General features: G+C 33.7%; 1 protein-coding gene across 1 annotated transcript; it reads right to left on the bottom strand.

Annotated features, from left to right (window-relative positions):
- Nucleotides 1-262: 262 nt before the first annotated feature.
- On the bottom strand, nucleotides 263-11,004 carry LOC148624701 (uncharacterized). The gene is made up of 6 exons (XM_088567540.1): nucleotides 10,645-11,004; nucleotides 10,204-10,360; nucleotides 6,399-6,608; nucleotides 3,683-3,783; nucleotides 2,574-2,717; nucleotides 263-1,802 (listed from the first exon to the last, which is right to left on the bottom strand). Exons 1-6 carry the CDS (start codon nucleotides 10,771-10,773, stop codon nucleotides 1,728-1,730), a joined length of 816 nt encoding a protein of 271 aa, XP_088423666.1. The 5' UTR covers nucleotides 10,774-11,004; the 3' UTR covers nucleotides 263-1,727.
- Nucleotides 11,005-24,167: the final 13,163 nt, after the last annotated feature.

Raw genomic sequence — 24,167 nt, forward strand, 5'->3', positions numbered from 1 at the left:
TATAGATAAAATATTAGAGAGAATTGATAACTTATTAGCCTATGATACCATATAACTTTAATATGTCATCTACATATCATATTGTAAAACTATAGTCTTTGTAAAACTAACATTAAGAGATATTTTTTAGGCTTATAAGTTTCCCTATAACTTAGAAGTACTACTTTCTATAGGGCTTATAGAGAGAATGCTGTACCTCTATGATGATTGTTAACAGCAAAATGCAATAAAGTGTTTTTTTTCCCCCCCCCCCAAAAAAAAAAAAAAAAAAAAATCAGTCCGAAAAAAAAAAAAAACAAAAAACAATTTCATGAGGATTTCTTCTTTTATTAATAAATCCAGCACGTATGTCAAAAAATACTTTTTGCAAAATATTAACATCGCCTAAATTACCCAGACACAAAGAGAGATTGACAATCCAGAGACATCAGAGTCCACAGACTAGGCCAAAATGTGAAAAGAAGAAAGATTTATAATTTACATACATGTACACAATGTTAGCAGCATAAAACATTATAATAACATTTAAAAAAACTGAAGATAAAACACAGGCGACACGCAAAAAATATAAAATATAAAGTAGTTTTAATATGAACCACCAGAAAAAAAAAACGTGTGTGACGTTGGGTACTCCGATGGTTAACAAGTCTTACTCCGCCAGCGGAACTTTTCACATTGCAAGTGTGTACAATCTGGTAAGCGTCGTTTGTAAGGTGTTTTGGCCAACAAAGATAATTAAGTTTAGAAAGAAATCTCCAATCGATGAAGCGAGATCCTTAAGATTCCCCCTACTTAAGATAAACTGATTTATGGTAAGGACTGACTCAAATTAGGAGTAAATGCCTTTAAAAGAAGTATTAAAAACTTCTGCTAACCAAACTATTTTTTGCGTTCGTCAATTCTGCAAACTGTCATTTTTTAAGCAACTTATTGGAATAAAAACATTTGTAATTAATAATCTACATCTTTTTTTATTTAGATTATTAATTGTAAATGCTTTATTTAGAATTAAAGAATTAAAAATATTAAATTATATTAAATTTAAACTTACAAGCAGGATTCCTTCTGATAACATAAATGCTTCACTATCTTTAATTCTTTAACTGCCATGTACACACAATACTTGCAACTTCCGAAACCGTGCATAAATATATTTTTTTCATGTTTACTTATTTTTTTTGTATTTTAGGAAACTGAACCATGGATGCGCAAAAAAACCAAATATGTGTCCCGAAGGAAAATGGTTATAACTGTGTGCAAATTCTTGATTTCAGATATTAGACCTTTCCAACATCCTGATTTGTTTACAACATTATGACGTTGTTCGCTAATGTAGTAAAAACAAAAAAGCATTCCATTTGTTATAGAAACACATCAAGATAAAAATAAAGTAGGCCAATTCGTAAAATAAATATTCTTTAGGTATACTGATTCTGCAGAACACCATAGAGAAAACATGTCTCCATAAAGTAAATCATTAATAAAGATATATTGCCAACAACGTAACTTGTTTTTATTTAGCCAGTCATTAATTTTCCTTTCTCATAAAAGTAACTATAATTATTATGATATTGTTTATAAGCACTTGATTATAATAAAAATTCTACATTTTAACTTGATATACTACATGTACATGCTATACCATCATAAAACAAAAACGTTATCATGTACATAATATTAAAATTATAGTTAACTCTAATTTTCTCTGTAGATTCTGCAGATTTTGTTTACTGATTGTTAACAGCTACCATATCTTCTTTCCGTCGGATGAGCATGATCCCATCTCTTATTGGCAGCAAAACCTGTTACATCATCAATAGGTTTTTTTTTTTATAAATAATTTAAATTGTTACATGCATGAATATAGTTAATTCGGCAAACATGATTATATTGCTATGTTAATTAAAACAATTTCTGCTGAAGTATATCAATCGCGGTGCAAGTTTCTTTTCAGTGTAAAATAATTTTCCCCTTTTAATCAGTTATTTCACTCCACAGTACGTTGTATCTTTAAAATACAAAATCTGAAGGTTTATGGAATGTCAGAGGCGAAAATATCAAGATTGAAGATTATTTACCTGATTAAAAATAAACAATCACGAGAACCAAATCAGTTTTTGTTTTTTGACTAAATGAAATCTCTCTGGTAGCAATAAGATCTTTAATGTTGTAATCACGTTTGTATAGAAAAGCCCGAATACTCAGGAATTAGTACCTTACTGGAGATGAACAAAACACTTCATTAATGGTATGAATTATGGTTGCAGCCCGTATGCCACAAAAGGGATTTTAAGTCATCAAATGCTTCATACTTATACTGCATTGTTTTATTATAAAAAAAAACCGTAAAAATGCAGCGACTAAAGTTAACGATCATCAAAATGGAACTTCTTAATAGCGACATAGATTTGTGGGTAAATGGCTAATAAAGGTCAATGATAGATGCAAGTGTCAAATACACTAAACGTGGTGCAATTTGGTTTATTGTCGAATGTAACCTATTACAAAAGTGTTAATAAGACTTAATAAAATGTGATCTAAAGAAGCATATAAAATTTAAGGCAGTAACTTACATGGCAAATATCATTCCTTGTCAGAATCCATTCATTGAACATTGCAAGTGGTTCATCAGGTTTTCCAGCGTAAGGACTACCAAAATATAATGCATTATCTACCGCTATGGTTCCACCAGAGGCTAATAAATTGTCTATGCATATCTGAAATATATAAGTTTTCATTCAGTATTTTACAGAAACAAAGTCAATTATTTTATTCGTCGATTGACGTTGTTGTGATGAATATATGAAACATCAGAATCAGTGTAATTTACAAGAAATAAGCCACAAATTCAAATTGGTTTACAGTTTTATTTTATTCGTTTGCATTGTTTTTCGATTTTTATTTTTAGGAATTTGAGACTTTTAACTGCTGTCTGTACGTCTATGCGTCGATGCCTCTAACGATAATTCTGAGGGTCTTTACAGATTTGCTTAAATATGCAAATGTTCAATATGACATACAGATTTATATCTGTTTAAATCGTTTTTTTTTAATTTTCCATTTCAGAGTTATGAGGCAAAAAGGGATAAGGGGTATCATGAACTCTATCGGAGCAAAGACTTACGCCCCGTGCAGGTCCTGGTGTTAAAAAGAATGGGCCTGCAACAGCGCTAAGCTTGTCGTAAAAGGCGACTAAATAGTGCTCAGAAACCTAGCCGGGGGCTAGGCGCTCTGCCCACAGAGCAACTGGGATGTGTGCCCCAGGTGGTGGAATGGGGTACCCCTGGCGTGTTACATGCTGGGGTTGTCAGGCTATAATACGGAAAACCTGACCGCAAACCATAGTGGTGCACCGTGTTGGGAAAGATGCCACGTTCCTCGCACGTTAAAGAACCCTGCTGTGGTATTCGATAGGAGTAAGAACCTTTGCGCTCCGCCACAGGAGGCTAAATTGCCCGGCCTTACCCATCCCCCTTTTTCCAGTGGCAATCAAAATTTGTCGATCCTATTATCCTTGTGACCCATCCTTTGTTTTCATTTCATGTTCATTTTATCATCCATTTCATGTTCATTGTCTGAATATAGCTGAAACATTGCTGCTCGGACGTTAAACCCCAACAACAAACAGCAAAGACTTACAATGCAATGATATGAGAAAAAGTTACAGAAATGATAAATATACCATCAAGTAATCTATGTATTCCTTTTTGACAGCATCCACAAAGATAAAATCGAACTTTTCCCCCTTTTTTGCAAAGTCTTTCATGTTATCCAGTGCTAGACCTTTGAAAATACAAAGTTGTTGCATAAAATTAAACGAACATTTGATTAACTCAAAGCCATATTGCGAACCTGTAACATTTTTTTTATAAAATCGTAATAGCTCACCATTCTTAAAATGATGCATTGCAAAGCTTCCTCTGTATATTTCTTGGCCGGTTATGTTTGTTATGTTATTGGAGAAATAGATAGTGGCATAGTTTGATTTCGATACTTTCTATATAAATATTACATCAACAAGTTTTTTCTTGAAACTTGAAAGTCGAAAGTTTGTGTTTGTACATGCTTCGAGTTGTTATGTTATGTACAGCAGGCAGTTTCACCATAATCTGTAGTGTGAAATCCATTATAATTGATGACATCGTAGTTCTGGCAGCTTCATTACTATTGATCAGTTTTACACTTACAACCCGATTCCTCATTTTTCTTAAGTTTTTTGGATTTGTATCATATTGATTACATTAAGTACTACACCATATTCACCATCTACACCTTATACGCTATAAACATCATCTACACCAAATACACCATATGCACCATCTACACTACATGCACCAAATACACCATATACACTATCAAAACCATAAAACCATCTGCACCATGTACACAATATACACCATCTACGCAATCTAAACTTTATACACCATCTAAAATATCTACACAATTTACACTATCTACACCATAACCACTATATACACAATATACACCATATACACCATATAAACCATACACATCATTTGCATTATTTACACCACCTACACCATATAGATCATATACACTATATACACCTTCTACACTAATATATATCATATACACCATATACTCCAACTACAACATATCCGCCATCTACACTTTATATGCTATATACATCATCTATATTGTATGCATCATCTACACCATATAAACCATATCCAACATCCACACCATCCAAACCATATACACCATATAACCATCTACACTACAAACACCATCTATCTAGTTCATATACAACATATTCACAATCTACACCATCTACAACCTGTACACGATCTAAACCTTCTACACCATTTACGCCACCTACACCATATACTTCACCTACAACATATCCATCATCTACACTATGCATCATCTACACCATATACACCATATGCAACATCCATACCATATACACCATCTACACTATAGACACCATCTTCACCATATACATCATCTATACCATCTACACTATATACATCGAATCTACACCATATACTCCAAATACACCATATACATCATCAACACCATAAACATCATTTTCACCATATACACCACCTACACCATATCCACCATCTACACCGTGTACGCTATATACATCATCTACACTATGCATCATCTATACCATAAACACCATATACTCCATCTAAACCATAAAAACCAAATACACAATCTACTCCATAAACGCCATCTTCACCATATACATCATCTACACCATAAACACCATATACACCATCAACACCATCTATGTATGCAACATCTACACTATAGTATTAGCATTGAATTTTATGTTAACTTTGGTGGTCCTCGATCCGATCCCCAGTTCAAAGAATATATTGGAATATGAAAAACAAAACAAAACGAAACAAAAAAAACACATGAACTCTTTGGCAAGTCCACTTCATTGTTTAATTTGAGGACGTAATTCAAATTAATCTGATATAAATTGTAAGGAGGTAAAACACAAACTAGGTCAACATTGGGGTCAACTGATATTCACTATACAACGTACTTAAATCCATTAATTTGCTGCAAACAAATAAATGATGATGCTTCCATAAAAAAAAACGTTGATGAGATGGGTGATTTCCGAACCTAGATTTGAGTAAAGAAAATTCTGAATGCCAACTGTCATAAAAAGTCAATAACAGCTAAACCTTATTTATTTTGTTAAATAGTAAAATGTCATATATATTCCCATGTATAGTAAGTGGATAAAATGTTAGATCTGTGGTCACCAGTCATAATTATTATAATAAACAAAGAAAGTACCCATAAAACATCACCCATAAAACATCATTTACATTAACATAAGTCTTACTCACACTAAAATAAAGATGCAATAGTAAATGTGAGTTTGTTTATTTATCTTTATTAAAGGTGCATCTAACAGTTAGTTATCTAGTTTGTCAAGACAACGGTTTCTTAAAGGAATATCTTACACCACAAGCACTTAAATATTGAAAAAATCAGTTACTGACATCCTCGAAGCATTTCCGAAAACGATTTTGTTTTAAATGAAGCCTCTTCTCCTTTCCAAGCACGCTTCAACTATACTTACTTTAAAGGAATATTATTGAACATAATGTTTACTCTTTAGCTCTATGAGTCAACTATTGACCAATATTGGCTGTTTTAAGTTGGTGAACTGTGGGTTATAGCCCATTCATATCATATCAATTGACGTAATTTTATCTTTATTTCGAATGTACTTCGTCTTTGAATTTAACGAACATGCCAATTTAATGAACTGCATTAATGGATATTCAAACTATTAGAAAATTCATCCTCCAGTTTTAGGATTTGGTATAATTTCAATTGGTTTAAAGTCTACATTATGCAGTTTTTAACTTTAATGATAAATATTGAAATGACTTCATTATTACCTTCAATAATTTTAACTTTCTTCCCGTGGGGAGATTTGTCCATGAGCCTTCTTGCCAACTTAATCAAATACGGATCAAGTTCACAGGCGAATACTTCGCCATTTTCAGGTAGGACTTCCGCCATGCCTAAGGTGGCACAGCCAGTAAACATGCCAATCTCCAAAACCCGTTTGGCACGAGAAGAACTTATCAAAAATTTGAGAAAACTACCTGTTAAAAAAATTAACACGTTACTATGGTTACATTTTACACAATTTAATTCTTTCCACTCACTCACTGTCCAATTAACACAGATGATACATTACATTCCTTGTTATATATAACCACAGATGACACATTACATTCCTGGTTATATACAAACACAGATGATTCATTACATTCCTGGATATATACAAACACAGATGATACATTACATTCCTTGTATATACAAACACAGATGATACAATACATTCATGGTTGTATACAAAATCGATATTTAAAATTTCATGGCTCATTTTGAAAATAAAATTATGCAAAGGTAAATCAAAGGATCTAGGATTCGTATGGTAATCAACTAGTGCATTGATAGAGACATGACATAAAAAATACATAACAAAGAACATGAAATAAATAAAAACAGGCATAAAGAGACAAAATATATGAGCAACCCGGAATCCACTTTAAAACAGGAGTATGATCTAGGTGTACATGTAGGATACGCGTCCTCTGTTTTTCACGAAACAAACGTCAAGTTGCCAATATAATATCACGTCCATGATACACGAAAGTAAACTATCAACAAATCAGTTCTCGTAGCGTAGATGGATACACAACAACGATCAACCATTTAATGACGACGACCTTCAAATAAGAATTTAATTACTTATTCGAAAAAGGTCACTTCTTTAAACCTTAATATTTTCTTTTTGTAAATATGAATTATTTTCTTTTTTTTTTCAATAGTGCTTCTAAATATATGAAAATATCGAAGTAATGTTATGGCTTCTAATTCAGAATACGAGTCTTGCTTATAAAATGATATGTTTCTCATAAATAATGAAATTCAGATAATAATATTCATGTTCATTATATAAATACTAGTAAGCCATTAATTGTCTGAAAAGCCGAAATGCACTGAAAAAATACTTTTGCTAAAGAAAAAAAAAAACAATTAAAAATATAATATTCTGAAGTCAGTCCTATATCTTGACTTCACTTAGAGATCGATTATGAAATTAGACGACAAACCCGATGACTTTTCATTCCGTATTGTCAACTTTTCTTCCATCTGTGGCAACATCCCTCTCGTTTGTCGTAAAGTTTGGTCAATAGTTCTCCTTTACCACCGATTTCTAAGTGTAGGTCAAGATATGAGGCTGACTTCACAGTGTCTGTAGTATCCTTTATCTCAAGTTCTTAGGTGTAGATTCGATGTATAAAACCATCGCAACAAGGATTGTTTAACGATAAGACGGCATCTAAACTGAGATTAAAGGATCTAGCTAAACGCTGTTCCTCGTTTTGAATCAGATCAGCTATAAAGTCAATAGGTTAAGGATAGGAATATAAAATAATATTGATTTGTCTTTGAAATACGGGGGAGTTTTGTTCGTGAGGTTGTTGTGATGGAGGATGTTAGCCATATCATTGTTTCTATAACATTCTTGACAGACGGTATAGTAGAAGAAGTGATCGTTTTCTACATCTTGACCTTCTACACAAGCTGTTTAAAAGTGGAAACCTACATATATCCAAAATGTTGGCCTCAAGTCTATATCATGATGATTCAGAATCGCCAACATATTTATCCAGTGCGGTGAACGTGTTTTTGAACAAACGGTCGGCATTCCAATGGGAATAAATTGTGCTCCTTTACTTGCTGACCTATTCCTTCACTCTTATGAGGAGTGTTAAGACTCGTTTTGGAAAGGGAGTATAGTAAAGAGAGAGAGAGGTATATAATGGAGTTTAGTTCGAATATAATGAAGTCCAAAAGGTTTTTGTATGAAAGGAAGACGACTATCTATGGATATATAATGCATCTAGATGATATATAAAGGCTATGGCCATGACTCCTTGTCCGTCTTGGAGTTTTGTTAAAAAATCATCACATTTATGTTCTTGTTATTTTGACTAAAAAGTGTTTTATTGCACTGGTAAAATATAAAGCAGTACCCAGTTTTCGTATCCAGCATTTCTCTCTTTCCCTACGATAGTTTTACTTAGGACAGGACTGTTCGTTGGGTTGTATTTTTTTTAAAGAATGCAAACTTTCATAGAGAGGATTGAATGATCCTGTTAAATAAAATGATGATAAACTGTCGGTAATTTGGTGGTAATAATTCGCGAACGATGACCGGACATTAGTTTGTTCAATCGTTCATGTGTTTCACCGACATATACTATAACGCGTAAGTTGCATTCTAATCCGTAGATTAACTTAATCGGTTTGCAACTTAAGTCATCATGACTTCTTGTATGAAAGGCTTTGTTTGTAAGGGTACTAGTGAAGAAAGAGTAGGTTACTTCAAAGGCGATGACAAACGTGATGACTTTTCATTCAGAATTGTTAACTTTCCTTTCATCTGTGGCAACATCCCTTCGGCTCATGCGTATGGAGTGTTCATATCACAACTCATACGTTATGCCAGAGCTTGCCGAAACTACGCAGACTTTTTGTAGAACTCTAACAAATAGGCTTCTGGAACAGGGTTATGTTGCTACAAAATTGAAGTCATCACTACAGAAGTTTTATGGTCGTCATCATGAACTCGTGGATCGTTATGGTGTATCCATCAGCACCATGAAAACTGATGTATTCAACGGGTCATAGTTTTCCTTTCCTCGTTTGTCTATCCCGGACTTGACTTTTTATGAGCAACTCGGCGGGTGTTTCTAGAAAAGCAGAGGACGCTTACCCTACCGGTGCATCTGGTCCATTCTACCAGTTTTTAGTGGAGTCCGAGTTGCTCATTTACTTTTGTTACTTTGTATGTATGATTTTAGTTACTTTATGTTCTTTGTTGTGAAGGTCTGTTTTCCATGTCTGGTCTTTGTCCCTGGATTACATTCTTTTGAATACCGCTATAACCTTGGTTTCCTTAATTACTCTTACTAGAATAATGCATTTTTGCAATTTTTCATTCCACATTTTGATATGGTACAATGTGGTTCGTCATCGTTGTAGTCAAATATATCGTATAAAGTGACAGAGCATGGTTTGATTAGTTAAAATAATCAGAATTTTTGTACCGGAATAGATGGTCAGCAAACTGAACGTGCGATTGGGTATATTTGTTGTAATTTGTCGGGGCATTATCCATACCAGATGTGACCGATCTAAGATTCGGTGGTACCGACCCAGCGGTGTAAAAGAGATATCAAGGAACAAAGATTCGCAACGGAAATAAAAAAATATATATACGCCAGGGACAAAGACCAGACATGGAAAACAGACACACAAAACAACTAAAGTAAAATAACCAAAATAATACAACATATGAAGTAACAAAATTAAATGAGTTACTCGGACTACACTATAAGGAACGTTAAGCATAGCATTCTCCTTGATATTAACTCCCGTCTAAGGTAATCTTACCCTAAGGGCCGGGCTGGGGATTACCTCCAAATTATTAAGATAGAGGTTTAGCAAATTTGTGTGTGTGTTTTTTTTCTAGTTGGAATGATTAAGTATGTGCACACAGGAATTCTTTAATCAAGCAACAAGTTAATACATGTATGTAGAACGGTGACATATATACCGATACAATCAATTTGGTTACATTTTGGTGATTGAAAATGATAAGTGTAGCAATATGTGCTATACCCTCTAAATGTCCAGACAACATGTTTACGTTAATATTCCATTTGGTTTTCCCTTCATTAAAGACCTTTTCCCATGGATGGTTCAATGTGTCTTCCACTATTCCCTTGACTACTTCACTTGGCTCAGTTGTCATTTTAACGCAGAACCTTTCTCGTTTCTGTAAACATTAATTTGTAAGAAGAGGAATAGCTTTGATGAAAAATGTATTTATCATAAAACAAAGTGCATTGCCAATTTATATGATTGACAAATTGCATAGGGTGTAACAAATATAATGAAGAAAAGTTAAACCAAACGGGCTATTATTGAAGACACACGCTATTCTAAGTATGTACGTTCGGAGCTATGTATTCAGATTGCAACGGTTCTTTTCAATATAGATGGCTACCTTTTCGTGAATATTATTCACGCACATATTTCATGTAAAACTTGTGCACTCACCTGGTATAAATCTATCACAGACTGCAAACCTTTTGTAATAGAAACAGGCAATCCAAGTGAATCAGCATCTTCCTTCACTGCTTTTAATTTGACATAAGCCGGATCATATCCATACTCACACTGCGTCATTTCTATTGGTCGTATATTGAATGATATATTTTAAAATGTTAGTTGCATGTTAAACCAAGTTCAAGAACACTAGAAATGTAACTGATTTTTACAACTTATATTTTGATTATGATCTTCCTACATATTTGATTTTAGTGCTGCTAATGAGAGGTTACTAAATGAAACACGTGTACAGCATATCAAAATTTGCAATATATAAACTTAGTATATCTTGTACTTTAAACTTTACATATAGACTTATAGATCAATATGATAAAAAGCGAATACTTAGGTGAATGGAGTTTTGGTTTAGAAAACTCGAGATTAGTTTACTTTCAAATTATTCAGGAGTTTAGCTACCATATCAGATTTCACTAATTTTAAGTACATGTACATAAGTTTTCTGATTTCCTATCATGCGTGATGAAAAGAGTTTTAAGACAAGACCAATATAAGAAATTGAAATGATGAGGTTTAGTGGTAAACTGAATAGCTAAAATTCATTCGATAAACTCAGGAATCAAGACTTTATAATATGATATATATTTATTTTCTAGTACATGTGTAGCAAACTTTTCAGACATGTCTGCAAAGTAATGCAAACATTTGCTTCTTTTTATTTCTATTAAATATTTTTTTTCAACAAGCTTTAGTCGACATTAGTAGTCGTTTATAATTTTTAGAAGTAGTCAAATGTTGTCTAGAGACAGGAGATTATGACAACAAGAGCAGTCATTAATAGATTAAATAGCGCGAATCACTTCATTAAGATTAAAATTATGTGACACAATTAGGAAAACAAAATTTACAGATGGAGATCCATAGACAATTGATCAAACTGCAAAAATTGCAAGTTTCTTTTTGCAACGATCCGTAAGAATATGTCACAATATGAAGCTGTCTACATGATGTCCGTTTTTAAACGTTATTTACAAAGTATTTGTATTTGGCCGTTCCAACCTTTGAAGGTCTTGATGCTATTACGTAGCACGAAGGTTTCTAGAAAATCTTTCGGTATTTTAGGAATCGTATTGAACTGATACCACAATTGGAATGACAAGTTTCGTAGTAAGACTGAAGACCCACTTTAACAGCTGTCAGTATGGAAGTACATTGTTTTCTGATCCAGCTATGAAACGTTGTTTGTATGAAAATTTTGGGTTTTGAATCCAATGTATGAACAGAAAATCACAATCATAGTTTTACATAGAGAGACCAAAAGAGGATAGAACGGATTTATGGTTTTTAACAATGTCTTCTGTAGTAAGTGCGGGAGCAGAATAGGTCTTATTACTGTTATTACAATTTTCTTCATATACATTTGACAATAAACATTAGATATATTCTGCGTATTGTAAGTAAAACCTTTGTCTGCTGGTGCAACATCATGTCTTTTATAATAAACAATGTTTTGAATATCTCGGAATCTTTGAAAACTGATCTTTGACAATCATTGTCCTAATTATAACTCTCATACTCTTCAAGATTAAAAACCTCACAGCTAATAACCACACTATCAGTGGTTCAAAGTCTTCTTGTTATCGTGTAATCCATTTCCGAAAACAGTCCTCCACAACATCCATAAGAACGCAGCGCCCTTTGGAAATGTTTAAGCAATGTCAGTAGTTAACGGCAGCAGGGTATTTTCTTCTTTCATGACGGCTTGCACTTTATAATAAAGCGGTCTTATTTTGCTAGACGCTGCGCAGCGGCTTGCTTTCCTGTACTATTTAAAAAGAATTTAAAAAGAAATTATCGTATTCAAAAATCGTCATAACTTTCACTGCAGGGTGAGTTTCGGACGAAAGGATACTCTATTTGTTGTTTTTTGACCACTTCTCTGTCAAAAAGATGGTCACCGGTCTGACCAATGTAAAATTCCTGGCTCAAAGGGCATTTAGCACAGTATATAGAATTTGAAATTGAATTGAAATTCATCGATGCATTCATTGGAAAGGAATCTCACAATCTATATGTTATTGAATTACCTTAATGAATGTGTTCGCATGTTTTATCTTTTATCTCCATATTAACGAACTAGAAATTCTTCCTTCAAAATAAATCTTGCGACGTTAGCAATTGTTGATTCAAGAATGAGATATTTTTTATTTCGGAGATCGTTGTACATGGAAAAATATTTTAAGCACTTGGGTATGTAGTGTTCATATCATACGTTATGCCAGAGCTTGCCGAAAGTACGCAGACTTTTTGTAGGCTTCTAGAATTCTAACAAATAGGCTCTGGAGCAGGGTTATGTTGCTAAAAGATTGAAGTCATCACTACAGGTGTTTTATGGTCGTACTCATGAACTCGTGGATCGTTACGGTGTATCCATCTGCGCCATAAAAATTGATTTGTTCAACGTGTCATACTTTCCCTTTCCTCTTTCGTCTATCCCGGACTTGACTTCTTATGAGCAACTCGGTGGGTGATTCTAGAAAAGCAGAGGACGCTTATCCTACCGTTGTACCTGGTCCATGCTCTAAAATTTTAGTGGAGTCCAAGTTGCTCATTTGTTCTTTGTTGCTTTGTCTATATGATTTTAGTTACTTTGTGTTCTTTGTTGTTTATGTCTGTTTTCCATGCCTGGTCTTTGTCCCTGGATTGCATTCTTTTGATTACCACTATAACCTTGGTTCCCTTAATTACTCTTTGGTGCTATTATGGATGCAATGATTCATAGGACTGTTTATCATAGCAAACGGTATTGATTTAATAGCTGGTTTGATATCTCTTGTATGTTGCAATTCTTCTGTAGGAATAATAGTTGCTCTCTGTGTGTATTGCCAAATTATGAAGCTTTCTGGGTAGACTCAATTAAGAAAATAGCATTATTCTAGCAAACTTATCAGAACTTCTAACGTTAACAAGGAACTGATAATAGAAGTAATTTTATGCGGATGAGACATAAACACATCTTTCATTTGTCGTTTAAATTACTTTTGTCTCAATCATAGTGTTGTACAATACATTACCACACTGAAAAAAAAATAAATGTTTCCAAAAAGTATTTTAATATCCAGAAAAAAAATATTGTCCTACTTTTTACCGGAATGGCAGAAAAATACTCGATTTAAAAATTATAGACCTACCAACTACGATTCAAATATCCAACAAAATGTCTTTTTTCTCTAACCACGAAAACTGATTTCGACGAAATTAAAGAAAACCATAATAAACTAAAAACTTATGCATGTCTGCGATAAATGAATTAGAGCAAACCATCCCTCTTTAATAAAAGGAACCGCACTGAAATATCAACACAGACATGTCATAACATTTACTACTCAATAATACATATAATTCTATCCATGGAATACCTCAACATACCTATAGTCGGCGTCACATAAATAACATACTGTTAAAATTTGAATAAAAATATTTTCTACGACTTTATTGACACCTACCGTCGTTTAAATTGTCTTAAATGACTTGCTCATTCGTTTAGCCAAACGGCTTTTCCCTAAACATTGAATCGTTAAATTCCGGTCAGATTTTAATTCTAGGTGGCAATATTTACATTGTAAAAAGTCGGCCATGTTTACAGTGATCGGGTTGCTAGGAGATGTTGTTTACGTTTAAATGGTTTGTCCAAAAACCGAAGAACCCAGAATGCAATTCGGCGTTATTTCGGATATCTCGGATTTATTTTACGCGAACAACGTATAATACCGAGAAGTTGATCAAGCAGACGATTGTCACCGGAGTTCGACGGGAACTTACGCACTTCGTTTGTAAACAAATCGTCCCGTAAAAACCAACATGGCGGATATTAGTATGGGATTTTCCCGTAAGGATTTGTTACGCATGATTTAAGCTAATAAGCGACTTGTTTTTGAGAAGCTGTTTGGCTAAACGAATGAGCAAGTCATTTAAGACAATTTAAACGACGGTTGGTGTCAATAAAGTCGTAGAAAATATTTTTATTCAAATTTTAACAGTATGTTATTCATGTGACGCCGAGTATAAGACAAAATGAGATATCAACATCATGAATTCTCGCAGTAACTTAAATAGGTCAAAACATTACAATTGGTCTACATTGTGGTCTTTTTAGCAGATGTTTCTTTTGCAGCTATATATATGGCAAAAACTGCAAATATCCGTATAGATACACAAAATGAAATGGAAATCACCCTATGACAAACGGTAGGTAACACAAGCAGCCTGTTTAGAATTCATGATTCATATTAGCTTAATTACATATATGTACGAGAATGACAAAATAAAACATCCACTTTCAGCTAACTCTAAATCATTTACTAAATGCATAAAGAGTAATCAAGGAAACCAAGTTTATAGCGGAATCAAAAGAATGTAATCCAGGGACAGACACATGAAAAACAGACATACACAACAAAGAATATAAAGTAACTAAACTCATACAAACAAAGTAACAAAAGCAAATGACCAACTCGGACTCCACTAAAAACTGGGAGCATCGACTAGGCGCACCGGTAGTTTTCCAATTCTGGTAAAAAGATTCTATATCATACCCCCCTTTTTACCATTAACAAGAGACCGCCTCTTATTTGTTGAAGGGGCTTCTGCCTTATGATACTTGCTCCTAATGAATTTGATTTCTTTCGATATATTATTATGATGTCTTTCAATGGAGTGGGAGACGGCTTAGGCTAGCTATGTTATGGTTGAATACTTCTTACAGTCATACACTATTTTTAGGGAAGTCCAATAATGACTAATTTTTGCCCTGCCTAGATGAATTTCGTTGGGGCAAAACTGTCAATTAGACGCGAAAACGCATTTAAAGTTTCTGAACAAACATCTGTTTGAGAGGGAGAGTGTCTGATAGACAATAAAAATGTTCAGCTGACAAAACTACCTATTTGAACGCTGAAAATAATGACTTGAAGAATTAAAATACATGAATACTCTGTGCCTTCGTAAGATGAAAAAATGCTTCAGAATTTTGCAATCAGTCATCGGACCCCCAGCTAGGCGTGTCATATTATAGTTTCATCTGGGCTTTAAATGGCACAGTTTAATGGGTAATTTTGCGTTATTTGCTAATTCAAGTGGGATAAATTGATCTTAAAGACATGTAGTGTAGTGACCTAATGAATGATACTATTAAAGATAAACATCGTAAATATTTCCTTCAAACAAAAAGTTGTTTGGAGTTACATTTTGTAGATGTGTTATTGACAGCGCATTCAACGGAAAATGGTTGAACAAGCTAAGAGCTAAAATCGAAACACGTGTATTACTTCATTCTTAGATAATCAACAGCATGCATAATCAACTTAAAAAATTTTTAAATATTCTTACCTTCAAATATATTTGTTATTAATTCAACATTTGAAACAAAAAGTTAGTCGTTTGTTTTATAAAAAAAACTGTGACTGATGTTCCAGTGATTAATCACAATAATTTTAACCTTCTGTCTTGTCCTGACCTATTTTCTTTGTTTATACATTCATGGCACACAAAATTAACCACAATCCCCTTATATATTGGTTTACAGACTATCCCCTTTGACATTACAGTATCCACACTACCAGGAATTTAACTACAGATTTTATTTACTTTTAATGCCGATATAAAATCAATTCTTTTCTTTCACAAAACATTTCCGTAAGGAATTTCTTTCGGTAATTTCAGTACTTACCTTTTCTTCCATTTTACAGTACTATGAATTTCAGTAATTTTCAGTACTTTGAATTTCAGTCATTTTTCAGTACTGAAAATTTCATTCAATTTTTAGTACTGAAAATTTCAGTCATTTGTCAGTACTGTAAATTTCAGTCATTTTTTCAGTACTGTGGTTTTCTGTCTTTTTTCGGTACGAATAACTGATTTACGATAACTAAATAAATAAAATCTTTGAATAATTAAACTCGTGTTGTCAGATTTCAACTTCGTTAAATTCGGGAATTTGATATATCGCATCTACCCAAAAGAGCTTAGACTTAGAAATCGATGGTAGAGGAAAACTGTTGACAAAACTTTACGACAAACGTGATGACTTTTCATTCAGAATTGAAATTTCCTTCCATCGGTGGCAACATCCCTTCCGCTCCTGCGTATGGAGTGTTCATATCACAACTCATACGTTATGCCAGAGCTTGCCGAAACTACAGACTTTTTGTATCGCGCTAGAACTCTAACAAATAGGCTTCTGGAACACGGTTATGTTTCTACAAGATTGAAGTCATCACTACAGAAGTATTATGGTCGTCATTATGAACTCGTGGATCGTTATGGTGTATCCATCAGCACCATGAAAACTGATTCATTCAACGAATCATAGTTTTCCTTTCCTCGTTTGACTACCCCGGACTTGCCTTTTTTATGAGCAACTCGGCGGGTGTTTCTAGAAAAGCAGAGGACGCTTTCCCTACCGGTGCACCTGGTCCATGCTCCCAGTTTTTAGTGGAGTCCGAGTTGCTCATTTGCTTTTGTTACTTTGTATGTATGATTTTAGTTACTTTATGTTCTTTATTGTGTATGTATGTTTTCCATGTCTGGTCTTTGTGCCTGGATTACATTCTTTTGATAACCGCTATAACCTTGGTTCCCTTGATTACTCTTATATAGATATTATAAGATTACAATTATCAAAAGTTGTCAATTTATATATGTATTACATGTATATTGATACTGTTTTGTTTAATTTTCAGTATCCTAATCAGTGTGAATTGAATTAATAGACAATGCACGTGTACATGAAGCAGAAGGAAACATGACTTGCATGTCAATTATGCAACTAATTCGACCTATTTCAACAGCATATTGGACACACAATGACTTAAATTCAGTAAATGTTTAGTATGGGAGAATCAACACATTATATTTTGAACATGTGGAAGGCGCAGATTAAATATTATATGTATTTACCTATTTCCAGGGGAAAGTATCTGTCCAAGACTGACACTTAGTATAAAAATGTAAAACAATACAGTTGTAAAAGTTTTCAGTATCTGCTATAAAACATATTGTGGGAAAGTGTGATACATTGTACATATATAATAAAAGAAAATTGAAAACTTTAAGTATGTTCTTGTTTCTTATATGTGGCAAAGCCCATTAGAAATTTCATAATTCTGATATCGGGTACATTTACTATATACATTTGTACATGCATATACAGCATGCATTAAGGTGTTCATCTCTTTTTTCCACTTGTGTTTACACATTAAGCCAACACAATGGACAGTCCAATTAAACCATACTTTTAAATTTAAACTTAACCATTACTGTGAACAAGGATTTGTATATAACTCTGTGCTGTGAACACTAATTTTGCATAACCAACCAATTTATTACTTAAAGCAGTCTTCTAGGATTCCTATTCCCGTTGCCCGGGGCAAGTGAAATTTGGGTCAGGGGAAGTTAGGTACTTAGTTACACTTTCTGGTGGCAAGTTGAAAACTTCATATGCTGTAAGGATTTGTTTTGTTGAGAAAGCAGTCATTGACTGTGGGGATGTTGATTTTATATGGATTTTTCCCGAGAAAACTTCAATTTTTGAAAAATCCTAGAACACTGGACATTTATAGGAATAATATATCTGGTCAGCAGTTTAAAAAATAGAAAATGAAAAAGTTTGACATTTTAAGTTGATAATAACAAAAGTCCAGGAGGCCATTCAGTCAACAGAGGCTAATTTTGGTATCAGTATCGCCTGCGCTTGTGACTTTAGTGTAACAGGAGTGACATACAGCTTCCAAGTCCACACACAAATACACGTAGTCTATGCGTTGGCACTTATTTAAAGCATGTGTGTACATTATATGTCTATTTGAATAACAAAGAAGTGAACTTTACCTTTGAATATTCAATCAGTCAGTATGCAAATTATCTATCGTAGTAAGTTACCTGAACCAATAAAAAAATCCGGAACTGTTCTTGTTCACTTAATATTTCTCTGAAATAGATGGCAGATGGCAAGAATTAGAGAGGTTCAGATGATGTACGCCATATTTCATTAACAACTGAGGCGACTTAGGTTCCCCTACCTATGAACTCCCCTGAGTAGGTGTAGAATTGCGAGGTAAAAGTGTGATTTCTCCTAACTCCATGCATATATCAGGCTGATTTTGGGAATGGAAATTTATATGTGCCTACTGATTTTGACTACCTATTTTTTTTATAGCTGTACAATGAAGTATATTACCGAAATCAACAGTTGAAATTTTGGTTATAGTGGGGAGTAACGGAGAGTTCCAACGACAAATTTTGTTGGAAAAGAAATTTCGGAATAACATTGCATATATTCATATAATTTCATTTTCGTGACAATATCTATGGTTTCTTAACTGTATAGAAATGTGTTACTACTAAAGTAGTTTTATAACATAAAACCACGCATTTTATGTTTATCTTTCATGTTTTCATCGGATATTTTCATGCGTGATTTTATGTTGTAAAACTACTACTAAAGTTGGTCGTTTTAAAACCATCAGTAAAGATCAATATATTTTGTGTTTGTTTACAAATTGTCCCCCTTTGTTTATGTGGCAATTAATGCCTTCAGCTCAGACAGAGTTATCTGTCTTTGTGGTCGTTAATGAATTATTTTGAACAATTAATGTAAAAATCATGATGTTATAATTATATAATTTACATTTATATGGATAATGTATTTTTTTTTGGATTTTCAGTAAAATGTTATAAGTGTCAAATCATGTAATACTACTGATAATTTCGCATATCAAAATATTGCATAATACCATTTGATGTGTTCACATTGAGTTTAAAGGTATTGTGAATAAACCCAATTGGTTGAACAAAATAAATATACTATGAATCATGGTAAAAATCAATAATTAATTTGGACTGATGTACATAATGCAGACTGATGCCTCTTACGTATCTGGTCGTTAAATTATTTTCCCATGTTTTAATGTTTTTTTCTGAATCACTATTGATTAAACATATTTTCTGTGTTTCATGTCAAACGTTTAGGAAGATAAATTTTGGAGTAAATTCGCCATCCTGTGGACATATTTGTAGATGTCACAGCGGTACGAATTCAAGTCCCGCTGAGGGAACGATCAAAATAATGCATCGCAAATTTGACAGTTCTAACATAGTTTGGAATTTTCCAGACCTTTCGATACGTTTACATATCTTCCCTGTATCAATTTGCTCTGATGGAGCAGTGTAGCGAATAGAGTCGTCACATTCTGAGACGTTTATATACATATATTCAATTGTTTAAAGGTATTGTCATTATATCTCTTAAAGAGGAAATAAAGACACGAACGAATAACAAAGGAAAAGAGCAAGTTATACTAAATAAACCGAAACAAAAACAAAACGTGCTCACACAAAAAAATGTCTTACTGGGTTAATCAAGTTGCAAAATAAGTGTAAAAGTTACATGGTCAAATTAATTTAATTTAAAAAAAACCCTGAATCTGAATTAATTTGATCCCCGTGCAGGTTCGGGTGTTGAAAGAATAGGCCTGCAGCAGCGCTAAGCTTGTCGTATAAGGCGACTAAATAGTGCTCAGAAACCTAGCCGGGGGCTAGGCGCTCTGCCCACAGAGCAACTGGGATGTGTGCCCCAGGTGGTGGAATGGGGTACCCCTGGCGTCTTACATGCTGGGGTTGTCAGGCTATAATACGGAAAACCTGACCGCAAACCATAGTGGTGCACCGTATTGGGAAAGATGCCACGTTCCTCGCACGTTAAAGAACCCTGCTGTGGTATTCTCCCGGAGTAGGAACCTTTGCGCTCCGCCACAGGAGGCTAAATTGCCCGACCTTACCCATCCCCCCTTTTTCCAGTGGCAATCAAAATTTGTCGACCCTATGATCCTTGTGACCCATCCTTTCTGTTTTTCATTTCATGTTCATTTTATCATCCATTTCATGTTCATTGTCTGAATATAGCTGAAATATTGCTGCTCGGACGTTAAACCCCAACAAACAAACAAACAAACTGAATTAATTTGATGTTTATATGCACAAAATAAGTAAATGAGATGTGTTGAACATGATGCAGGGGCGTTTCAGAACACCTGCATCCTAATACATTTCATTCATTTAGTTTACGCATATAAACATCCAAGTTTTAAATCAACACCAGACTGTAACAACTGAAAGAACAAAACCACTTTGCAAAGTAAATGAAAAAAATCAAATATTTGAACAACCAGGCATGCAAAATAGGAATATTGACAGCTTTCTTTAAGAAACATTTGTCATATGTATTGATTCAGGCGTGGATCCAAGGACTGGCGTACCGGGCGTACGCCCCCTAACTAAATCGGTAAGAAAAAAAATTTCATAATTTTCACACCATATTACTTTTTGCCTGGCTTTGCTTGGCATTTAATTCAATTAACTCCCCCCTAAACTCAAATCCTGGATGCACAACTGTGATTAAAATCTTAATTCAGGTAAAGAAGCATGAAATCTATATTTATAACGAGTCTCTGTCACGGGCTGTTAGAACGACGAATTTTGTCTGTACTACCCCGTCAGATACTTAAGTCAAAATGAAGTAAAAATGGTCCATTTCAGAAATGGTATAACATATACCAAAACAAATCTTCCACACCTTTTGTAATGGGTTTCTCTCCCCTACATTATAATACCCCTGGATTTCTAATAGGTCTAGTCTTATATTCTTTGCCCCATAGGCTTCTATAGTATACCTTAAATTTTCATGATTTTTAAAAAAAATACACATGGAGTTTCAATCTAACTTTTAACCATGTTTTTCAATTCAGTCAAAAATAATTGTTAGGTCCATTTTAGAAAAAAAGGCACGAACTTTGGTACACTAGGACAGGTCAAACTAAGAATAGACTTTCTACTTTCACTTTTATTTTGAGTTCATAAAATAGACCCCTTTTCTGAAGCATTATTTTTCATGAAAATACTGTTGTTTTTTCCTCAAAAACAAGTTTATTGTGTCATAGCTTGATATTTACAATGTACTTTTGATGAAAAATGATAGCCATTTGTCAAGAAACAAAAATAGGAAAAGGTAACAAGCGCACTATATTTTTAGCCTCCATGTTTTGACGTACACCCGCTCATATTCCTGATACCAGTAGGTATAATACCACTATTAAGGGGAACCAGTCGCCTGCACATACCAGAAAGTAGTCCGTAAAAAACAAAGTAGTTCTTAGGATGCATTGAATATATTTTTGTGATTTAGCCAGTATATACAAACTGGGTATCATCTGAAAGCTTAACATGTCAGGTACACACTGAATACAACAGTTTTGAACTCTGATGTAGAGAATAATATGTCAGAGTCTAGATTTAGATTTGTCAAATTTCAAAAAGGAAAGTAGTATTTTTAGTACCTGTCTATTTCCACTTCACCGTTCTTTCTTAGAACCCATTAAAGATATGCTGCAAATTTTATGAGAGAGTTTTTAAAGGGTCCCCTCTACGATACAACTTGTTAAAGTTCATTTTAAGAAACTTTAAATAAGATTTGGACCTTGAAAATTGCTTAATTCAACATAGAAAGTAATGGGACTTTTAATAGTGGTTTTACACCTTTATTAACTACGTAGTTATTTGCAAATTTGTGGATACTTAAACCTTATCTGAATGTCAAGATTATTTTCCTTTAAGGTAGAGAAAAATCGTTTAACATGTCCTTTATATAAGGTTGGAAAACTTACATATTTTTGATATTTTACCCCTGACACACACACACACACTTTTCAAGTGGGGAGTACAAATGTAGATACATTTTGTAGTATTAGGGGTATCCTTCTGTCCTTTCTACCTTCCTTCCGTTGCTCAAGAAGGGGGCCCATCTTTTATTTGTTACTCCTTCTATGGAATTGAATGAAACTTTCATCAAATTTTTACTACATGTTTCCATTGTGTACCTTTTATTTTAGATTTAATTTGGAGGTCAGAAAGTGCATGTTATCAAATGGGGAGAGGGTCTATCAAGTTTCCAGTCAATATCTTGAAAACTATAATAGATAGAAAAAAAACTTTCAATTGCTGAAATAATCCTTATGATAAGGCCTACTACAGAAGTTCTAATAGAGTAAATTCGATGGACAACTCCCTGTTAAGAGTTATTCTCATTGGAAGACAAACGTTTAAGCAGGTGGGTGATTCAGGCTCCTTAGGGACTCTTGTTTCTTACACCACCACAAGAAATGTTTGCAGTTATATTGTATTACCCTCAGTGTCCTTATTGTTGTTGATGTCCTTCAATTTGCATTTATTTAGGATACACCTTTAGTAAAATTTATCATATTTAAAAACAAGTGTTCTAATGTTCTTGGACTTCACTTTTTATTGGCAACTCAATGGATGTTTCTAGAAAAGCAGTGGGCTCTTACCCTATACGTGCACCTGGTCCATGCTTTTTAGTAGAGTCCGAGTTTCTCATTTACTTTTGTTGCTTTGTACATATTATTTTGGTTGTTTTATTTGTTGTGTGGTTCTGTTTCCCATGCCTGGTCTTTATCCATGGATTATATTATTTTGGTTTCTGCTAGAATCTTGGTTCCCTTGATTACTCTTTCTTATAGACACAAAGGAAGGCCTTTCAGTTTTTGAAGAATTTTGCACCACCATCTTTGAAAAAAGGGGCTATAAGAGGGAAAATAAGTTACTGTTAATCATATTTTTTTATGATTTTGTTGTCAATGTGTTGACTTTTTATGAGCAACTCGGCGGGTGTTTCTAGGAAAGCAGAGGACGCTTACCCTACCGGTGCACCTGGTCCACGCTCCCAGTTTTTAGTGGTCCGAGTTGCTCATTTGCTTTTGTTACTTTGTATGTATGATTTTAGTTACTTTATGTTCTTTATTGTGTATGTCTGTTTTCCATGTCTGGTATTTGTGCCTGGATTACATTCTTTTGATTACCGCTATAACCTTGGTTCCCTTGATTACTCTTCTTCAATTTTTTTACCACTGCAAAAATTTGCAATGTTATAATGTTACGGCGGAATCGTCCTCAAATGTACAGGATTCAACAGACTGTGAGATGTATTAGTCCTATTAGGGTCAATGTCTAGTTATGTTTTATAAGTAATATTATTTTTTTATACGTACTGCATGGTACATGTATATGATGCTGTACAATTTTTCTGATACTATGAAGCATTTACAATATTTTAGACTTTTTATATGTTAGGTTGGTTGTAAAGCCTACATTGTGAACGAAACGAATGAAATTAGAGTGCAATATTGAAGAAACTATATTATAATGAAGATAAAAGGGAAAAAAATATACATGTATGGCTATCAATTAGAGATGGGAATTATGCTACACGTATATATATCCATCCATCTGTCTGTGTTAACATGTAACATGTTAATCCTTTGAATAGTACTTTATAAAATTCTTTATCATGGTTTTATTGTCTGTATACTTTAAAGAGAAAATTCTAGTTTTAGTTTCTGTTATGAGACTTTCTCTAAACAAAGGTGGAGGGTCAAGATTTTACA

This window comes from Perna viridis, chromosome 2 (genome assembly GCF_037379345.1).
Source record: "Perna viridis isolate PV_CMFRI_1.1 ecotype Kerala chromosome 2, ASM3737934v1, whole genome shotgun sequence".
Classification (NCBI taxonomy): Eukaryota; Metazoa; Mollusca; class Bivalvia; order Mytilida; family Mytilidae; genus Perna; species Perna viridis.

Excerpts from the sequence above, each read along its gene's own strand:
- LOC148624701 (XM_088567540.1), bottom strand. The coding sequence starts at position 10,773 with ATGACGCAGTGTGAGTATGGATATGATCCGGCTTATGTCAAATTAAAA. Across the intron at positions 3,784-6,398 it reads GAAAGTTAAAATTATTGAAG|GTCTAGCACTGGATAACATG; the intron begins GTAATAATGAAG and ends GTATTTTCAAAG. Across the intron at positions 1,803-2,573 it reads CAAGGAATGATATTTGCCAT|GTTTTGCTGCCAATAAGAGA; the intron begins GTAAGTTACTGC and ends ATGATGTAACAG.